The 20,033-nt window shown below is 48.3% G+C and overlaps 1 protein-coding gene across 1 annotated transcript in view; it reads left to right on the top strand.

Moving 5' to 3' along the window:
• Positions 1–16,541, top strand: part of TOP1 (DNA topoisomerase I) — a 67,252-nt gene extending 50,711 nt beyond the window's left edge. Inside the window, exons 9-21 of the mRNA XM_040079976.2 lie at positions 805–920; positions 4,188–4,309; positions 4,983–5,105; positions 6,535–6,722; positions 7,357–7,501; positions 8,540–8,683; positions 9,714–9,899; positions 11,400–11,468; positions 12,068–12,182; positions 12,866–12,993; positions 14,039–14,133; positions 14,851–15,000; positions 15,132–16,541. Coding sequence (XP_039935910.1) covers positions 805–920; positions 4,188–4,309; positions 4,983–5,105; positions 6,535–6,722; positions 7,357–7,501; positions 8,540–8,683; positions 9,714–9,899; positions 11,400–11,468; positions 12,068–12,182; positions 12,866–12,993; positions 14,039–14,133; positions 14,851–15,000; positions 15,132–15,234 — 1,684 coding nt within the window. The 3' untranslated portion in view covers positions 15,235–16,541. The remainder of the gene's footprint in view (positions 1–804; positions 921–4,187; positions 4,310–4,982; positions 5,106–6,534; positions 6,723–7,356; positions 7,502–8,539; positions 8,684–9,713; positions 9,900–11,399; positions 11,469–12,067; positions 12,183–12,865; positions 12,994–14,038; positions 14,134–14,850; positions 15,001–15,131) is intronic.
• Positions 16,542–20,033: the final 3,492 nt, after the last annotated feature.

Genomic DNA, 20,033 nt, shown 5'->3' with positions numbered 1-20,033 from the left:
AACTGGGGGGAGGATCCTGGCCTGGCAGGACCCTTTTCTCTGCAGATGAATTGCTGACCCTGTTCCCTTGGAATGTGGGATTGGTGGCGCCTGCCTTGCTGTGTTGTGATACCAAACGCATCGCTTGCAAAGCGTTTCTGTAGAGCATTTTTTTACAGAGCGTGTCCTTAAGGCAAACGTGCAGTTTTCTGGGCTGCTCTGTTTTCCTTCAAGTATGCTTTTGTTACCCAGAGAATTGGAATGAATTTAAAATGACAGAGCAGGTTTTAGGCTTTCTAGTCCAAGCAGGTTTGTTCTCATTTAGGTCGTAAATGAACATCTGTTTCTTTATCTCTGCCCTTAATGGCATATTGTCCACATCTGAAAGCAGCTGCATAATATGCCACAATTGTTTGACTTTGCTGAGCAGGCATCCTGGACCTGATGTTAGATCACAGCTGAAACTAATTTGGCATGATCCTAGCAGGTTTACAGGGTCCAAGTCTTATTTTCTTAAGGTCTAAGCAATTTCAGCTGTGTGATTTTGTGAAAAGAAGAGCAAATGAGAGGTGAGAGATAGGATGGCATCAGATAATCTGCAGCCCAGGGTGTTCTGCTCATGGATATGACTGTGCTTTTGGAAAAAGGAAAAGGAGGGAAAAAGGAATTAAATGGTGATAGTACACTGAGTGTTTGTTGTTGGTCTGTGCCTGACAAAGCAGTGATTTCTTGCTGGTTTAGCAAGAATACACTCTCATACATACGCAGTAATAAAATGAAGGTTGGGAGCTTAAAATTGTATTGGTTCATATTTCTTTCTTGAAGGTGGGAAGAAGAGCGCTACCCTGAAGGCATTAAATGGAAGTTCCTAGAGCACAAAGGTCCTGTATTTGCTCCACCATATGAACCTCTGCCTGAAAATGTCAAGTTTTATTATGATGGTGAGTTAATCTGCGTTTCTACTTGCTAGGAAGAGAAATAAGCATCTCAGGGTATTGCAGTGTTCTTCTGGGGACTGAAGAGCTGAGGAGGTGGTTGTGTTTTAGTGGTTCACTTAAATCAGCTCCTCAGCAGCAAAATGAGGTCCGTGGAAGAAAAGGAATTTACCTGAGCCTGTGAATTCTGCTCACTGCAGTGACACAGGGATGAACCTGCTCTCAGTCCCTTAGGGTGGTGAATCTCTCAGGTTCCTTTGCAGAATGAGGGTGTCTGATGCCTCAGAGTAGCAGTGACCAGCGGAGTGTGTAACTGTAGCTGCCTCGTCACTGGTCCTCTTTAGGTTTGCTCTTGTTTTCCTGGACATTGAGAATTGCAACTTCCATCATCTGTGGTGAAATTCGTTATTGTTCGGTGGTGTGAGCAAAATAAGAGACAATGGAATTTGGGTGCAGATAATTAGGATCTTGTAGGCATGAAAGGGATGACCCTGTTGTCAAGGACACAGCCCTCTGATGTAAGTCATGCTCCCATTCCCTGGCCACGGCGTGTGGTAGAACTGCTCGCTGTGGGATTCAAGTATCCTGGGCTGGTGGAGCCTCACGTGGAAGGGATTACATGATGTGATGCCTGTTGGAGCCTGGACTTGATGACCTGTGTGTTTCCTTTTAGTCCTGTGATCATGTTAAATGAGGGATCAAATTAACCCAGGATTGAATTAAGTGGGAGGTATTTGACTGGATGAAAATGTAATTTTTGGTGATGGAGACATCTGCGCATGGAACTCTTCCAGGAGCAACGTGCTGTTTTCATGTGGCATGACGCAGTGTTTTTAAATACTGAGGAATAGGTGGCATTACATTTTCAGCAGCAAAGTAGTGAAATAAATATGCTGTAGCTTATTAAAGGCCATCTCCAAGCAAGTAGTAGCACAGTGGTCAAGGATGTCTGCAGCCTTTTTTCTTAGGGTTTGATAAGAACTTGATACAAAGTTGGAAATTGTTTCTCTGTATTGAAAAATGCATGATCTCTCCTGTTGTCTGGAGAAGGGGAGGAGCAGATTGCACTGTGCTATCCCTTGGTGCAGACAGCAATAAGCTCCCTGTCCCTCCAGCCATCTATTTCTCAGAGCCTCTGCAGGGATTTTTGCAGCCTCTGCCTCTGTCATCACAGAAATTCATCAATAAGCTCAACAGTCATGGACTGGGCAGGGAGGGGGTCTGGCAAATAAAGACATCCCCTAAGTCTTCCTTGAGAAACTAGGCAAAAAATCAGATGTCTGATTTACACAGCAGTTGCTGAGAGCCTCTGTCTGTGCTCACAAGGCATTGTCTCATTTCAAGATTATCCCAGGGTGATTTGTAGAGCCCAATAATGAGGCTGTGGCTGGCCAGCAGCCGGCTCGCACTGGAGGAATCTGTCCCTGGCCTAGGGATTCACTGCCTGCTTTCATCTCATGTAACAACTGCTGGGGCTCTTGGAAGTGCCTGCGACACCGACTCAGAGAAGGAGCTTGAAATGCCAAAGCCATCTTTTTTCAGTGCCTCTGGGTTAACCAGTCACTGCTCATCATCCAGAGGTGGCTCAAACTTGCACATTTTTCTGTAGATGGGGCAGGGTAAGAGTGTAGGTGGTGGCAGTTGCAGTCATGGCCATGGGCTTTCTTCTGCTTGTTCTTGGCCCCAGGTTGCTCTCTGGCTTTCAGTTTTGAAATCAGGTAGCTAATACTCATGCCTCTGGAATAAATCCCTTCTTTACCAGCTCTGTCACTGAGAGCCTTTTCAAACCTTTGTAGGGAAAAAAAAAAAAAAGGAAATTGTGTCCAGTGAAATATATTCTAAAGTGATTAGATAAAGGTGACTGAGCCTTCAGCTAGCTGGGGAAAATATCAGGCATTTTAGCCCCATAATATGTTACTAACTCCACAGCCTCTGTCAAGCTAAAATTGCAGCCTGGAAAAACAGTTTCCCTTGCTGTCTCTCCCTTCCCCCATTTCCTGTTATAAGCAAACAAATGCTGTATTTTAGGTTACAGCTTAAAAATTGGCAGAGTTACTGTTGGTTTAATTTAATTGTGGAATATTCTCAGATCATCGGGAGGACCTTTTGCTAAGTCCTGTTTTACGAGGGTTTACAGATCTTAAGGCTTTATAGCTGACTCCCATGATTTAATTTTAGAGATGATGCAACTTTTGAAAATATGTAGTAAATCCAAAGCGTGGTATTATTTTTTTTCCAAGAGCACAGATTGAACAGTTTCTTGTGTTCACTTTTGTGCGGCAAAATGGTTGTTAAAAATCCCCAGGTATTGACTGTCTGCCAGCCACTGGAACTTCAAATGTTTCTTGCAGCTAAACTAGCTGGAGATGTGAGCTGCATGCAGAATCCTTCAGAGGGATCACTGGCACCCCACGTTTCATCAGGAATGCAGTCAGGGCCAAAAAACGCTCGATAGGAATGTTAGACGTGGAATCCACAGCCTCGACGCTGCAGCCACCTCTTTTCCCTTGTGTTTCAGTCTTCCCTTGCAGCAATTCCACTTTGTGCTGCAGTCATGCAGAGAGGCTGGAATGTGACCCCTCCATTCCCTGACAGCTCAGACTTTCTTAGAAACAGCTGCCTTTGGAGCCTGCTTTGGAGATGCAGGAGTGTGTTCCCACAGCAGAGGGAACAATTAGCAGGACCCTGACACGTTTCCCTGCAATGAAAGAGAGTTCAATATTTGGCATCTCTTCCCAGCCTATTTGTAGTGTATCCAGAGGAAGGGCTCTTCCTGCCTAGAAATAGCTAAAGGCTGGAAGGGGTGTTCCAAGGTGGAGTCTGTCTGTGCATTGAAAAGGAATCCAAGGACTGTATTTCCCATATGTCTGAGTGCTGGAATATGAAATTTAATAAAATCCCTGCCTGTTTGACATCAAGCGGCAGTGTCTCCCCGGGAGCACACCCAGCACGGGGGTGGCTCAGCAGAGGGTTTCCTGCAGCAGGCCTTTTCCCCTTCCTGCCCTGCAGCCCAGACCTGCCTCACATCGGATTGCTGTTGCTTTTTTGAATGTTTAGATTCCAGAGGAAACTTTTTTTCAAAATGTTTGTGGTGGAAGTCAAACAATTGTGCTCCTCTGTTTCCTTTGTCCATTCAAGTTGCTGTATTATGTAACATTTTAAGACAAACTTCTCTGTAGTAAAAATGTAATCCTTTAGGGTATTTACTATGTTCTCTTTATGACTTTGATTCCTGTTTACCATTTTCTTTAAGAAGAAAACCTTTCTTTGTAGGTAAAGTCATGAAGCTGAGTACCAAAGCAGAAGAAGTTGCCACATTCTTTGCAAAAATGCTTGATCATGAGTACACTACAAAGGAGATCTTTAGGAAAAACTTCTTCAAGGACTGGAGAAAGGTAAGCGCAGTCCTGGGCTGCAGGTATCTCCTGTGCAACCAGTGAAAAGGGGCTGCTGTTCCATGCACACAAATGTTGGCTTGAGGCAGCTAAAAGCTGTCTCAGACTGTAGCAGTGAAGTTTCCCATTTATCCTGTATTTTCACCAGGAAGGATCCTACCATAAATGCTTTTCTAAACCAACAACGTCAGGTTTCTGTGTGGCAGCACGATGGGGTGTAGCTGCCTTGCCTGTTACATGCCTTGTGTAAGAGACAGATTTACAAGAAGGAACCCCCTTCCAGAGAATTAAAACAGAGATGCTCACCTCAGTCATCAGCCGTAACAGCAAACCTTTAGATTAGTCTGATGCAGTTTTCTTGGATATGTTTCTGGGATTTTCTCCCCACCCCTCAGCAGTCCCGGTCAGGGTGTGGGAGTTCTTTGGAAAGTGCTGCAGCATTGCCCAGTGCCTGGGGAGATCAGAACCCTGCAAGGCCAGTGCTCCATAGGATCTGCTGCTTGTCCTTTCCTCTTTGACCTCAGCTGGAGTGAGCCTGTGCAAGAATTCGGGGTTCATGGGGGGTTACTGTGGGAACCTGCCCCGTTGTGAGCTGCCTGGAGTAGGGTGAGCTCTGCTATGCATGAAAACTTCATGTGTGTGGAAACTTACAGCACTGCTTTCTTTCTGCAAGGAAATGACCTCTGAAGAGAAGAGCACTATCACCAGCCTCAGCAAGTGTGACTTCACCCACATGAGCCAGTATTTCAAAGCTCAGTCGGAAGCTAGGAAACAGATGTCCAAGGAGGAGAAACAGGTACCAGCGGGAATTCTAGGAGACTTCGTGGTTGTAAACATCTTTGTGCAGTCATTCTCCTTGCTGTGCATACAGCAGTGGTTTTCACCAGCTTTCAGATTATTGCTTTCATGTGAGCTGTAGGAGTCTGCGCTGTGCAGCTCAGGTAGGGCAGAGCTCTGTGTTTACAGCTGAATCTTCATCCTGACTTGAAATGATATTGATAGTGCTGATCCTGCTTAGGGAAATGAAGTTAAGTAAGTAAGTGCTTAAGTAAAGTTAAGTAACTGCTTAAGTTAATTAAGAGAGTCAGAGATGCTGCCTCTGGGTGCATTGGTCCCTGGGAAATAATGAGCAGTGGGTACTCAGTTAAAGGTGGCATAGATCAGGATGGTGGAAAGGAGGCACCAATGCCATAAGTGAATAAAATGAGAGTAGAAATCTTAAACATCAAGTAATGCTTGACTATAAAATGAACTTTATTATCCAGTAGCATGGCTACAGTGTCTTGTAGGTTAAGAATTAAATTAACTGCAATGGATGACGGAAGGTGGAAACTTTCCCCGAGTTCTCAGTTGATCTTCTGCAATGCTCTAGTAGTTGTCCTTTGAATGGAGGGCCTGGCAGTTTGGAATTACAGCTTTTGGGATCAGAGGGATCCCATCAAAATGGAGAGTCCTTGTCTTCCTGCTGTTTCTGTTTGATAAATGTGGGTGAGCCTTTCAGTTCCTGTCCATTATAGGTCTTAAAATGGAGCAGAAGTGGCTTTTTCTTTTTCTTAGCTGGTGCAGCAGTGCTGTCTGTGGGTCAGATGTTTTATTTTGAGCTGCAATGTTTTTATTTTTCCTTCTATATAATTAGAGTTCAGGCACAGAAGTATGCAGTGAAATCTCAGCACATTCTTTCTTAGAAGACTGTGTTCTGCTTGTGAAACCATTTGCTGACACAGGCTTGACATGCAGCAGCCTGGAGACATTCCTTTGCCTGCTTTCCAATGCTCAGTTCAAACACAGAAGTCTTTTATCCACAGAATTTTTATACATAAACAACAAGATAGGAAGTCCAGTGGATGTCAAATGCTCAGTATAAAATAGAAAGTAGGAGTACTGTGCTGGGGCTACCCTTGGAGATGAGCTATATGGATAGAGATACACACCTCTATTGTGGCAAAATTGTAGCTGCCTTCACCAGCACTGATCTGTTTCCTTCAAATACAGCTTTTCAGGGAGTTTTCACACATTCTTTCCCCTTTTCCAGTTTGTTTCTGCTGTGTGCATTTTATGAATGCTTTTCTGGCCAGTCTGATACACTTGCCATGATGGGGATCTGCTTTTTGGTTAGGTCTTCAGCATTTGTGTGGAACAGATATAAAAATTTTTCAAGTCTTGACATACAAAGGTGCGTGTGGTGCTGCATGTGCTATATCATCTTTGCTTTTGGCTTTTCCCAGAAAATCAAAGAGGAGAACGAGCGGCTATTGAAGGAATATGGTTACTGTGTGATGGACAACCACAAGGAGAGGATTGCCAACTTTAAAATTGAACCCCCAGGTCTCTTCCGAGGTCGTGGGAACCATCCCAAGATGGGAATGTTGAAGAGACGCATCATGCCCGAAGACATCATCATTAACTGCAGCAAGTGAGCACTGCAGGCTTCACCCCTTGGCTTTGCTTTCTAGAGCTCATTTTTTAAAACCCTGTAGAAGTTGATACTCAAACACAGAATTAGGGATGCAGCTTATCTTGTTCTCATATGGATAAGCAACTGAGTCATACAGGCAAAGACTGAGCAAGGCAATCATGGGTTTCATGTAGAACTTTTTCAACATATATTCTTCCTCACGCCTACAGCCTACATCTGCCTAAACTGCCTCTCCTGCTGGTATTTCCAGAACATAATTTTCTTCTACATAGGTTGCCCTACCTTGTCTTCCTTGATGTTGAAGGCTAAGGTTTAGTGGGCTTCTCTTCAGTCTCTCTAGTCTCACAAGTGTCCACACTATTAGAGTGTTCACAAATCAAAACTGGTCCTAGCAATGTGTCCCACCCACAGTATAGTTCTTCAGCAGGTGCATGCTGGTAGCAGTTACATTCCTGATCTTTGTTCATTTTGTTTTATTTGGTTTCCTGCTTGTGGAGATAAAGCACTGCTGTTGCCTCAGTTCCTTTCCCTGCTCTTTCTTTGTGTAATGCTGTTTATTACCTTCTCTGTTTTGATGCTGGTGGGATTTCCTTCAAATAGCTTTTATCATCTGTTTTCTAATTCTCTGTAGGGATTCCAAAATCCCTGCCCCTCCACCAGGACACAAATGGAAGGAGGTCCGGCATGATAACAAGGTGACCTGGCTGGTGTCATGGACTGAGAACATCCAAGGTTCTATCAAATACATCATGTTGAACCCTAGCTCAAGAATTAAGGTAAAGATCCAGTTAGAAAAACAAAACTGAAACAATCTTCTTGGTCATGTTTCCAAGAAGCAAATGTAGCTCTTGGTTAGGAAAGTGATAGGAGGTAAAGCTACCTGGCTGTTTCATCCTACAGTGCTTGAAAAACACAGGGAAGCTTCTCTGCTTCTGTTCCCCCTTGAAAAGAGAGGATGCAGTTACTGCCCACAAGAGCAGGTGAAATCTGGAAAATGTCTCCTGAGAGGCATCCTTGTGTCGTTTCCAGTAGGAATCCTTTAACCTGTGTAAACCTAAAAGGAAGCAATTTATCCAAGAGTGGTCTTGCTCTGGTGGATATTTCACATACATTTGGCCTTAAATTCCCCTGCCTGGTATTGGAGTGAAGTTCTAACTGTGGGTTGTTAATTAGTTGTTTGTAAAATTAAAAACCCGGCCAGGCTCCTGGCTGAGAAGGCTGGTAAGCAGCTCATGACTGAGGGAAAACAAACTCCTGCTGTGGGAGCAAATACCCAGTATGTGGATCAAATCCATAAAAGCAAGAATTTAAGCTCCTTTCATGAAGTCTTTTTCTAAGAGATTTTTTTCCTGGATTGGAAACAAGGAGTTTGTCCTACAAATACAGGAGGGAAAATATCTCTATTCCTTGTGAATTCCTGCCCTCTTTTTGCTGTGTCTTGAATATATAATAACGATGATGAACTGTTGATGTTGCTTTTGCCTTTTATGGGTATTTAATTACACAGCTGAAAGAACATAAGTGCCATCTGACTAAAGCAAAGGAAACCATTTGTATTTTGAGAAGCGGGGAAGATGTGTCTTTTGTGTCTCTCTCTAGTTGCTTCCATGGAAGTATTTAATATCATGGAAATGTGAATGACCTGCAGCTGTGTGGCAGCACAGCGTGAAGCTGAGCTGTGCAGCAGCAGCATCTCAGTGCTTTTGTTCAGCGAGAGCGCTCACCACACACGGGCTTGCAAAGCCTTGAGATGCAGATTGGAGCTAGTCCTCTGCCTGCCCTGGAGTGCTGACGCTGTTCCAACTTCCCTGCAGGGCGAGAAGGACTGGCAGAAGTACGAGACAGCTCGGAGGTTGAAGAAGTGTGTAGATAAAATCCGGAATCAATACCGAGAAGACTGGAAATCCAAAGAGATGAAAGTGCGGCAGAGGGCTGTGGCGCTGTACTTCATTGATAAGGTGCGGCTCCTTCTTGGCCCTCTCGCCTTCCCTGTCCTGCTGGGAGTACTTGGGAATGCTGTGTGTTTGTCTGGAGGGCAGAATTGAGCCCGGTTACTGAGGTATCCTGAGACTTCCTGGTGGGCAGGCTCCTTTTCCTTCCAATCACCTGGAATCCAGAGCGATAAACTATTGTACTAAACACGGCTATTTCAGGCAGCATTGTTTAGTTCAGGCAAAGCTCACAGCCTGGTTCCAGAATCACCCACTTGCATTACTGGGAAGTTTGTGTGGACCTTTTGTCCCCAGCTGTTTTAGTTTTCCTGCTGGGAATTTCTGCTGGTTTGTCACCTCTTCAGCATGAGGTCACAGTTGTGAGGTTTTGTAATTATGCTAATTTTTCACCGCAGCATAAAGAAAACTGCAGTTGTGTTGATGCATTTAAAGCAACATAAAACCAGTTCCCAGAGAGCTGTTCCCCAGTAGCATATGGTGTCTTGACTAAGTAAATTAGCAGGTTTTGTTCAAAATGGTTTGATGTAAACCAGAGAACTTTGATATGAATAATTGTGATTTCATATGACCACTGAAGATTTCAAAAGTTAAAAGTTGTTTCAGCCAGCACTGTTAAAATATGTGGTTTTTTGCAGCCAAATGTAGCCTTTAGATAATTTATACAAGCCAATATTTACATAACCTGTGTGCTATTTGAAATGTATTTAGTGTGCAGTGAATAGGTAGGAACATAGAAGATGAACAACTGAACCATATGAATTGTTTCAAGTAGAGTTCACATGGAAGTCAATTTGATTTTTAAAAACTGCCACACTTTTGAGAATTAATTTCTGTTAGTCAGAACTGTCTCACAGTTTGAGTTACCTAATGAACAAAAGCTGGAAAAGCATCCTGGCTTAAACTCTTAAAAAAAAAAAAAGGAGATATTCTCCTCTGCACACTGCTGGTTCTAGGACAGTATCTGTAGGTTTGCAGCATCTCTCTATTCTGGGGACAGTTTGAAATCCTTACCTCTCTTGTCTTGATATAAATGTAGCTTGCCCTGAGAGCTGGCAATGAAAAAGAAGAAGGAGAGACAGCTGACACCGTGGGCTGCTGCTCTCTGAGAGTAGAGCACATCAAGCTGCATCCTGAGCTGGATGGGCAGGAATACGTGGTTGAGTTCGACTTCCTCGGGAAGGACTCCATCCGATACTACAACAAAGTCCCTGTGGAGAAGAGGGTAAGGCACCTCCACGAGCACACACACAGACTGAGGAGCACAGAGATGTGCTCAGCACAGTCTGGATGGCATTAACAGGTTGTTTTATCACTGCTCAAATACCAAGCCAGAAAATAAGTCAGTTAATGTGACATCCCTGTGGTGTGACACAGCCCAGCAGATGAGATGTTCAGACGTCTTACAGCTCTTCCCTGTGTGAAGAGTTGACATAACAGCTATGTTAGACAAGCTTTCTAGGTCTCATTCTCGTCATCAGAGTTAGTTTTGTCACCTCTAGATGGTGGAGTTGCAGGCCTGTGTGACAAGTAACTGCATAAACGGTTCAGAGATACTGCAGGCACTGGCAGAGCAGCAGTTTGATTGGGGCTTTGATAATACACACCTCTGTCACAGTGGTTTGGGTCATGTTGGAGCTGAGCCCTCCCAGAGGTAGATCTTGACCTTGGCTGCTCCAGAGCCTATGGAGAAGGTGCACTGATACCTCTGGCCTGTGCACTTGGGTGTCTGCCAGCCAAGGCTTCTTATGCCATGTCAATTCTTTTATTACTGTCACCCACCAGTTTCAAATTTGCTGTGATTTTGGCCTCATTTCAGAATCAATCCCTATCCAGCAGGGCAATCCTGGAGGGCACTATCCAAAATGTTGTTGTGGGTGTAACAGCTTTGCATCTAGCCCACAGCTCTGTGGTCTGAGTTAGACACCCTGTGTATAATGCTGTGGTAATTGTCATGACAGTCAGCAGTAAATGTTGGCCTCTTGAGGAGCAAAGCAACTGAAAAAAAGTTCAAACTACTGCTGCTCAAAAAATTAATGTGTGCTGGAATTCTTGGTTCTCTGTGTAAAGAAGAAAACATTTTTCTGTTTAAATTAATTGGTATCTCATGGTGTTTTTTCAGTGCTTAAAATGGGGAGTTGATTATTGTGGAACTAGAAATAGTTGTATTCTGGGTGTCTACAGAAGAATGTGTGTTGTTGAGAAGCTGGAGAATTGGCGCATGCAGAGCTGGGATTTGTGGTCTCTGTTATAATCAAAGATGCTTTGATTATTCTCCTACCCCAGTGAGACATGTTTGGGATGAAATTGTATTAAACAATGCAGCAGTGAGGAGGGTTGGTTTCCTGGAGCTTCAATCCATGGGAAATGGCTCACAAGTCTCTTGGGCTTGAGTAATAATGGGAGAGTAAGGAAAAGGCAGTAGCTTTGGGATCTCTTTCTCTGTTGGGCAGCTACACCAGAGCAGTTAAGTCTCCTGACTGTAATTTTGATCCAGAGGATGAGAGGGCATTGAAGGTTCAGGACTCCTGTTGCTGGGGAGGAACCTGCAGCACAGGCATTGCATCGAGAGATGGGGCTTTGCCTGCTGGGAAGTAACATCCACATCATCACTGTTCCTGAAAGCAGTTTAATGGCTCCCTACAGTCCTGCTTTCATACAACTTGGTACTGCCCCGTGCTGTCTGGTCTGTGTGCCTGATGTTCCTGGTTTTCTTCTCCTGCAGGTGTTTAAGAATCTTCAGCTGTTTATGGAGAACAAGCAGCCTGAGGATGACCTCTTTGACCGCCTCAATGTAAGCACACAGTTCATGGTGAGGGTGCTGGAGCACCCTGAACAGGCTTGCTCTGCACCAGGCAGTAACAGCTGCTCTGTTCCAGGAATGGTTTCAGTGGAAATCTTCTTCCAGAGCAGCCTCAAAGCAGTGAGAGTCTGTCTCAGTCTGGTGTGTGAATTGTCCACAGGTTCCCAAAGCGTTGGGCCTTGGTCCTGGTGAGCCTGCCTGGCTCTGACCTGGGGAGGTTTTTCAGAGTTCAGAGACGATGAATGTGTGAGGTGACAGATTTTCACGTGCCATCCCATCTGCACACTTGGCTCTGTGGGAGCACTGTGGTGGTCCAGGCTTGTTTATTGTTGCTGGAAACCAAAACCTCCACACCAAAGAAATCCTTTCTGGCCACTTGTGGTACTTGTTACCAGTTTAATACTCGTTGGTTCTTCATTCACTTCTGCTGTGGTTTCAGTAACGCTGTGGCTATTCTGTTGTGGTCAGGTCTGAGTGCACCAGGCCTCAGCCATGAGCTGTGCACGTCTGTGTCAGCCATGGATCCAGGGATTTCACAAATGCTGTGGTCATTCCTGGTGCTCACTGTCATCTCCTTTCTGCTTCTTTAGACCAGTATCTTAAATAAACACCTTCAAGACCTTATGGAGGGACTGACAGCCAAGGTATTCCGTACTTACAACGCCTCCATCACGCTACAGCAGCAGCTCAAGGAGCTCACTAATCGTAAGTCTGAAGCTGTGAGGGGAGCAGATCTTAGCCTGCAACACAGACCTGGCTTCCTTGGCTGAGCCACAAGTCGTGTATCTGTTCACCACTTCCTTGTTACAGTTCTCCCAGTGCAGATGTCAGGCAGCTGAGGTCTGACCAAAAATCTGCTGTCAGGCAATCTTTTGGGGTAGTTGAGCAGCTCAGCCCTGGGGCAGAACAGAACTGACTTGTGAGCACACCAGGGTGTGCTTTCCAGGTCGTGCCTATCCTTTAGCAAATCCGTTTGCTTTCTGTTAATCGTAAGGTGCTGTAGGTGACAGGCAGGACAGATTCATGTGTAACAGCCCCATGTTTCTTGGCTGCTCATCCACAGCCCCTGTGAGCAGTGCAGCCGTGCCCTTTGCAGCTTTACCAAGTGGGCACGTTGGACCTGTGAAGCCCAGCAGTGTCCTGGGCAGGGTGGTCCTGCTGTCCCCTGCTCTGGCTGTGCTTCCCCTCTGTCGAGTTGAGGTGCTGTCAGTGGTGATGAGAAACATCCAGAAGGAGTGAGGGGCTGGGGTGGAAGTGGCCAGGCTTGGAGTGCAGTGTTGAGACTGGACATAGGAGGGGAAGGGTGGTTCTGCAGTGGCTGTGGGACACTGGTTGGGGCACCACACCGTGGAGAACTCACTTGTTCACCACTCTGCTGTCCTTCACAGCGGATGACAACATCCCAGCAAAGATCCTCTCCTACAACCGTGCCAACAGAGCGGTGGCCATTCTGTGTAACCACCAGAGAGCTCCGCCCAAAACCTTCGAGAAGTCCATGATGAACCTGCAGAGCAAGGTACCTCCCCCTGCCCAGCTCTGGGGCAGCAGGGCTCCACGTGCTGCATCTCAGGAGTCAGCATTCCTTTCCCTTGGGGGAAAGCAGGGCCTGCTGTTCCCTGTCAGGTGTGCCTCAGAGATGAGCAGTGAGCTGGAAGGGGCTCCTCTGAGTTGTCTTTTACCTGTAAAGAACAAGACCAGATCATTTTCTGCCCTTCATCCTATAGCTGTGTGTTCTGCTGCCTTTGAAACTTGAGAGCAGCAGTGTCTGGCTCTGTTCTGTGTCCCCTAAAGAACCTGGAGTGGGCATCCACCCCTGCTGTGTGAATCCCAGGCCACTGTCAGTGTGTACATGATACATTACCCCTCTCACTTGACCTCTTCCTTTGCAGATTGTTTCTGGTGAAGGCCATGAGGTCCAAAGGGGTTAGGTCTGTTCCTGGTCTGGCTTTAGAATAACCTCCACAATAAGGAGTTGTGGTTTGGCACTGCAGTGTCCCCTGCTTCCATAACACCTAACATGGCTGCCTTCACCCTAGAGCTTGGGGATGTTTAGGGGAGTGGTTGAACAGGGGCTGCAAAATGCTAAATCTCCCTGAATCCCAAGCTTTCTGAAGAAGAACTGCCTGAAGTGTTAACACCTTTCAGTGTGTAGGATTTGGGGCTGATTCCTGCTGAGGGATCAGCAATCATCCTTCCATGTAGCCATCAGAGAGCTGGTAGTGGTGGGATGCAGTGAAGGCTGACAAGCTGCCAGGAGGGATTTGTTGGCCAGGCCAGACCAAGCCAATTCCTAGGCCTGCATGGTTGTAGCTGTGTGAGAAAGCTCCCAGCACCAGCTTGTCTTTGGGAATGAGTGAGGCCCTATTTTCTGAGGGGGATATCTCACTGCACTTGGCTGCGCAGTGGCCAGCAGCCTGATTGCTCTGCAGGAGCAGATCTGACTGCTGGTAGATCCTGAACATGGTCACAAACTGGCTTCCTGGGTCGTGCTGCCCAGGGGTGACTGACACAGCTGTCAGCAGCTTGTTCTCAGTGCTGCCATGTGGTTTTGCCTCTCCTAGATTGATGCCAAGAAGGAGCAATTAGCTGATGCCAGGAGGGAACTGAAAAGCGCCAAAGCTGATGCCAAGGTCCGGAGGGATGAGAAGTCTAAAAAGTAAGGCTGGTGTCACTGAGCTGTGCAATGCTTCCAGAAGGGGGCCTTCACCCTGTATTCCACTTTCCTGGCCTGTGATTTGGGAAGGCTTTCTTTTGCCCTTTCCACTCTGTGCATGAAGAAACAGCCGCCTGTGGGGTGGTCTGACGCTGCGGGTCCTAACGTGGTCACTCGTGCCCAGCCCCGGGAGCTGAGCCAGTGCTCACCCACCCACCCCACTGCTGCCCAGGACCAGTGTGCAGCACTGCTGTGTTCCTGGGGAGCCAAGCCCTGCACAATTCATGAGTTGCACAGGCACCTCGCTGAGCTCTGCACTCCCCATTGGAAGCCCTGGGCACAGCCCGTGTGCTGGGGCTCCGTGTGGGCTCTGCAGAGCAGCCCCGGGGGAGCTGAGTTACAGGAGCTCTGGAAGCAGCATCACACACAGCATGACTTACTGGGGGAGAGATGGGCTGCTGTGGGAGTGGGTGTAGCATCAGAACAGTTCAGGCTGTTGCTTCCAACCCTTTAAAACAAAACTGCTGCTTAAGAATCCTGCTCTGCCTCTTGGAAAATGTCAGTCCTTAACTGCATGTGCTGAGTGTGTTGTCACCATCTGTGCTGACACAGCTGCCCTGTGTGGCTGGTGGCATTGCTTACCTTGAGCAGAATCCCTTCGGGTTCCCGCAGTGCTGGCAGAGCATTAGGAGTTCAAAGCTTTGTTCTTTGCCACCCCAGGACAGTGGAGAGCAAGAAGAAAGCGGTGCAGAGGATCGAGGAGCAATTGATGAAGCTGGAGGTTCAGGCTACAGATAGGGAGGAGAACAAGCAGATCGCTTTGGGCACCTCCAAACTCAACTATCTGGATCCCAGGATCTCTGTTGCTTGGTAAGCACCTGCCTGAGGTGTCCTGGAGTGATCCACCCCACCCCTTCACCTGTCTTGTCCCTCCATAGCAACAAGGGCAGGGTCTCTGGCCTTCCTTTTATCCCTAACTAACGGCATCTCCTCTCCTGCAGGTGTAAGAAGTGGGGAATTCCTATAGAGAAGATATATAACAAAACCCAGCGAGAGAAATTTGCCTGGGCTATCGACATGGCAGAGGAAGACTATGAGTTTTAACCTGTTTTTATTGAGCTGAATTTTATGGGAAAAGGGAGTAGCCTGGTTTTTAGGGAGATTGATAAACTGTGAGCCTTACTTGTCCTCGGATGCTGGGGAAGGGGGAGGAAAGGGGCAAGTGAGCATCAGATAAAACAGCCAACATCTTGCAGAAAGCATAACCTGGAAATATCTTAAAGGAGCTGAGCCAGTTGTCCTATGGACAACTTATTTAAAAATGTTTCAGAGATCCAAATTCTAGCTGTCTGGTTTGTGTGGTTTTTCTCTTGAGGCAGGGCAAGTGGATGGGGGATTTGTCAACCTTCCGCCAGGCAAATTCACCATCACACTGAGAGCGTGGGAATCTTTAGCTACTGTATACAAAATCCAATTATATTGGTGCGTTTTTACAGTTAGGGTTTTGCAATAACTTCTATATTTTAATAGAAAATGGACTCCTTAACCCCTGCCCTTCCCCTCCCCCTCCCGCCCCATTTCAGAATTTAACAAATAAACAAAACTTAAGGAACCCAACGCACCTGTTACAGCTGTCACTATAGTCATGGAAATACCCAAATCTTTTTCGATTTGTCACTCGAAACAGTCGTGGCATTGGAACATGTATTACAAATATCCACCACATTTGTTCAGAGCAAATCGTGATGGGAAATCGGCCTCCTGACTTGAGTGTTCCTATTTTTAATGTGAATTTTTATTTCTTTTTAATTATTTTAAAGTATTTAAACAGTTTTCTTTCTTTATGATCTTAAAGATCATCTAGGTTTGGGGAGCGGGTGGGGGGAGGGGGCCGCGTGATGGAAAGATGTGTGTGGAATTTGAGGACAAGTGAAATTGGAAACAAATGACATTCCCATCACCCTTTGTTCTGAACACACTCTGTACACTTCCAAGAATTGTCTACTTTTTAGGTTTGTCAGACTGTTTTACCTTTTCCCCCCCCTCCTTTTTTTCTAAGCCCCACTCCCCTCTTTTACTTGAAAGATTTTATTGTGTAAAAAGAAGTTTCACAGGTCAATAAAATTTCGAGGGAAATGAGCATTGGTCCAAAAAGAAAAATAATCAAGATTTTAGGGCTTTTATTTTTTTCTTTTGTAATTGTGTAAAAAAATTTTAAAAATTAAAAAGCAGAATTTTAATGTGAAACCTTTTTTTGCTATAATCATTAGTCTTAGAGGCATTGTTAGCGTAGTGTGTGTGCAAGACCATTTCCTGCAGCCTTTCCTCAACAAGTATCTTCTATTTTTATCATGAATTCCCTTTTAATCAACTGTAGGTTATTTAAAATAAATTCCTACAACTTAACTGAGTGTTGGTGTCTCTGTGTTCTTTCACCTCCGGCCCTGGCCGTGTGGCTCCCGTGGTTGCTGGGCTGGGGGTGCAGGTGGGGTGCAATTCCTGTTCCCAGCCCCAGCAGGAATTCCCTGAAGGAGGTGGCACATCCCTGCCTCGCTGTGATTGTGCTGCGCCCTCTGTGCTCACTGTGGGTTTCCACGCAGGCACAGCTCCGTTTGCTTTGTCCTGGGAAAAGCCCTGCCCGGGACAGCAGGGAGCAGGAGCAGGGGGATGCAGTGACACCAGAGCTGCTCCTCCTGGTGCCTCTGCTGCTCTTTATTCAGCCCCAGCCCTCTGCACAGAGCAGGATGGAGCGAGAGCAGCTCCTTCCCTTTCACTGCTGGGAAAAGCAGGAGGCTGGGCAAGGACACAGGTGGTGAGGCTGATGGATGCATGCTCCTCCCTGGCACTGGAGCAGCCCTGGCCTGGTGTCCTTGGGGAGTGTGGAGCACACACGGCCCTGGCTCCTCTGCAAGCACCTCCCTGTGACCCCGGGGCTGGGGTGGGCTCCCAGACCCCCGGGGGTGGCTGTGGGGTCAGGCTGAGCCAGCTGAGGAGCCTTTGGGCAGCCAGCCCTGAGCAGGGCTTCCTGCTGCTCGCTGCGATCCTCCAGGCACTTTGTTGTGGCTGCACAAACTTGGAGTTTGGCAGGAGCTGCCGTTTGCTCTCTGGGGCCTTTCCAAGGTGCAGCGGCGAAAATGCCAGCGGAGAGGGAAAGGGGCTCATTGTGCTCCCGGCCTGCCCGTGCCTGAACAATGCAGCCTGTAAAAATATCATTTCTATTTATACAGCTCTCCTTCCCGCCTGCAGACCTGGCCCAGTTATTCCAGATCTTACAAATTCCAGTATCTTACACCGCTGAACGGGGAATTGTGGAACGCAGTGGGAAGGGATGTTGTGCCTCAGAGGGGATCCCCCACCCCAGCATCGCTGCTGGCAGATCCACCTTCTCCCTGGGGTGCTGTGGGGTGCTGTGGCCAGGCTGGCAGATCTGTGCTCTGCCTGGAAGTGCAAGGCCAGGCTGATGCCCAAAGCTGGAGCGTGCTGTGCCTCTCTGTCAGCAAGCAGAAGGATGTTGGTGCAAAACCCACCCGTGAGAATGCAGCCAGCTCCCTCCCAGCCCCCGGGAGCCTAGGCTCTGTCCCGGGCAGGGAGCTGAGGAGGGTTTAATCCGTGCTTCTGCCTGTGGCACAGCAGGGTGAGGACCACACACCCCAAGCTTTCCGTGGAGAATTCCCAGACCCCACTGACTCACTGCGCAAACAGAGAAATGGCCACAAACGTGCCACATCCTGTCTCACATCCCTCCGCGGCTGCAGTGCCTGTGCTCGCCTGCCCCAGTGCCAGCACCCCTCGGTGGCTTTCCTGACCCACAAGCAGGGCCTGTGTTCGACAGCCAGGGAAACTGAGGCAGCAGCGATATGACCAGCGGAGAGGGCATTTTGCCCTCTGGTTTGAACTGGATCTTGTGCAATCACGGACAGGGCCCGGCGGCCAAGGGGAGGTGCAAAACCCTGCAGGATGCAGCCCCATCCCCCTTGAAGTCTTAAGGATTCCAGGGCTGAAAATTGAAACCAGGTGAATTGGATATTAAAAAAGCGTGTGCTCCCCGCGCAGCACTGGGGAGCGGGGACAAGGGAACCCGGAGCCGCAGTGGGTTTCTCTCCAGGTGCCGCTTGTCATCCAGGGGGAACTGGCAGCGCCTGGAAGGGGCAGGGGCTGCGGGGGGGCGGCCTGCGGGCACGGCTCTGCCCGGCTCCTCGGAGCGCGGAGCGGCACCGCGCCAGCGCTGCCCCGGGCGGGTCCGGGTCTGCTTTCCATCCATCCCGGCACAGCGCTGCGCCGTGTCTGCCAACACCAGCCCGGGCAGCTCCGCGCCGCCTTCCCGCAGGGCCTTCCGCATCCTGCTCCCTGCAGCGCCAGCGAAGCTCTTCCCCCGCGGTGATTTTCTCTGGTGTTGTCTTTACCCACCCCAGGCAGCACGGAGCAGGCAGGAATGGATAAATAACCCGCAGAGCGGCATCTCTCCCAGGGACTGACTGCCCCGCTCGTTTGATGAGTATGGGACGCCTCCTCTCCACGCGTGCTGTCCGGGGCAGGAGGGGGATGAATCCGCTCCCAGCCACCGGTGTCAGAGCGATGCTGGGCTGCAGGGACCCCCCCGCACCGGCCTGTGGGGTGGCCTCAGAGTGCTGTTTCCCTGGATTTTGTTCCACAGGCCTTGAGCATGCCTGGGGCTGTCCTTAAGCCAGAGGTCACCTGGCCGTCGGCCTGTTCCTGGTGGGAGGATGCAGCTGCTCCATGAATGCTGCAGGATATGGGGGATGGCATCCCGTGCTCAGGAACTGGGAAGGGGGAGGTGCTGGGGCCACTCCGAGGGGAAAATCCCCCTTTTTCCCTGAGGTGTTTGCAAGGGGAGATTGCAGAACCCCCAGGCTTCCACAGCCACATGATGAACGCAACCCAGGGGATTTCTTCAAAAGCAAGCCAGGAATCTAATGGAAGGGTTTGCTGCCCTGAGAGCTGGGGGTGATTGTTCACAGCCTGGCTGATACAAGAGCTGGGACCACCAAACGGGGCTGTCAGGCAGCAGGCACACAAAGGCTGTCAAATTTCCTGTGCTGTCAAATTAAACAGTGGAATTCCTTGGCGTGCAGCATCTTAGACACAGAGAGCTAATGCAAGGCTGAAAGGTGATCAATCAAACTCGGAAAATAAAAAATACCCATCGCAAACAACTCACCGTAAACCACATCCTCCATGTGCTGGCCCCAGCCACCTCAAGCTCCAGAGCTGAGGACACACCTTGCTGGGCGCTCTCCATCAGCAGGAACAGGCCATGTTTGGGAGCGAGGGAGTTACCTTTTCGGTGGCCACATTCTCTCCTCAGGTTTTGCCCTCAAAAACAAGGGTGTGCCCATAATGCTCAGCTATTTTGAGTCCACTAGGAGCCGGCTGCTTCCTGCCGGTCCCAAGCGAGGCCATTACACAAGCCAGGAGCAACTTCCCCAGCGGCCACAGCAGCTCACCCTGGAGAGAATGAGCCCCAGAGTGCTGTGCCAGCACCGAGCACAGGCTCAGGTAGCTCTGGCTCAGCTGAGCACGTCCCCAGCATCCTCACATTGCTGCTCATTTCTATCAGGGCAGGTTTAGGCTCTCACCCCGGTGTGTCTGTCCTTGCCTGTTTGATGCCCAGATGCCAGGTAGGATCCTAAAGGACCTTATAGGGCTCGTACCGTGTGTGCACGTTTGTGTGCTGGGGAATGTCCCTGTGGAGGCTGGTAAAGTGACAGGACAGAGGGAGCTGCTCACATGTGGGATCCGCTCAGGGATGGGCCCCTCACTTAGAAAATGATGCCCCTCCCAGTCCCAGAGCTGGGGGGGTGAGATAAGGACTGCTGAGCACAGGCTGCCTTGCCATGGGCCTGTGGACACGTGTGTGTGTACGTGCGTGTATTCACAGAACC

The sequence above is a fragment of the Hirundo rustica genome, chromosome 16 (assembly GCF_015227805.2).
Source record: "Hirundo rustica isolate bHirRus1 chromosome 16, bHirRus1.pri.v3, whole genome shotgun sequence".
Classification (NCBI taxonomy): Eukaryota; Metazoa; Chordata; class Aves; order Passeriformes; family Hirundinidae; genus Hirundo; species Hirundo rustica.
This window is presented reverse-complemented; position numbering and strand designations above follow the sequence as displayed.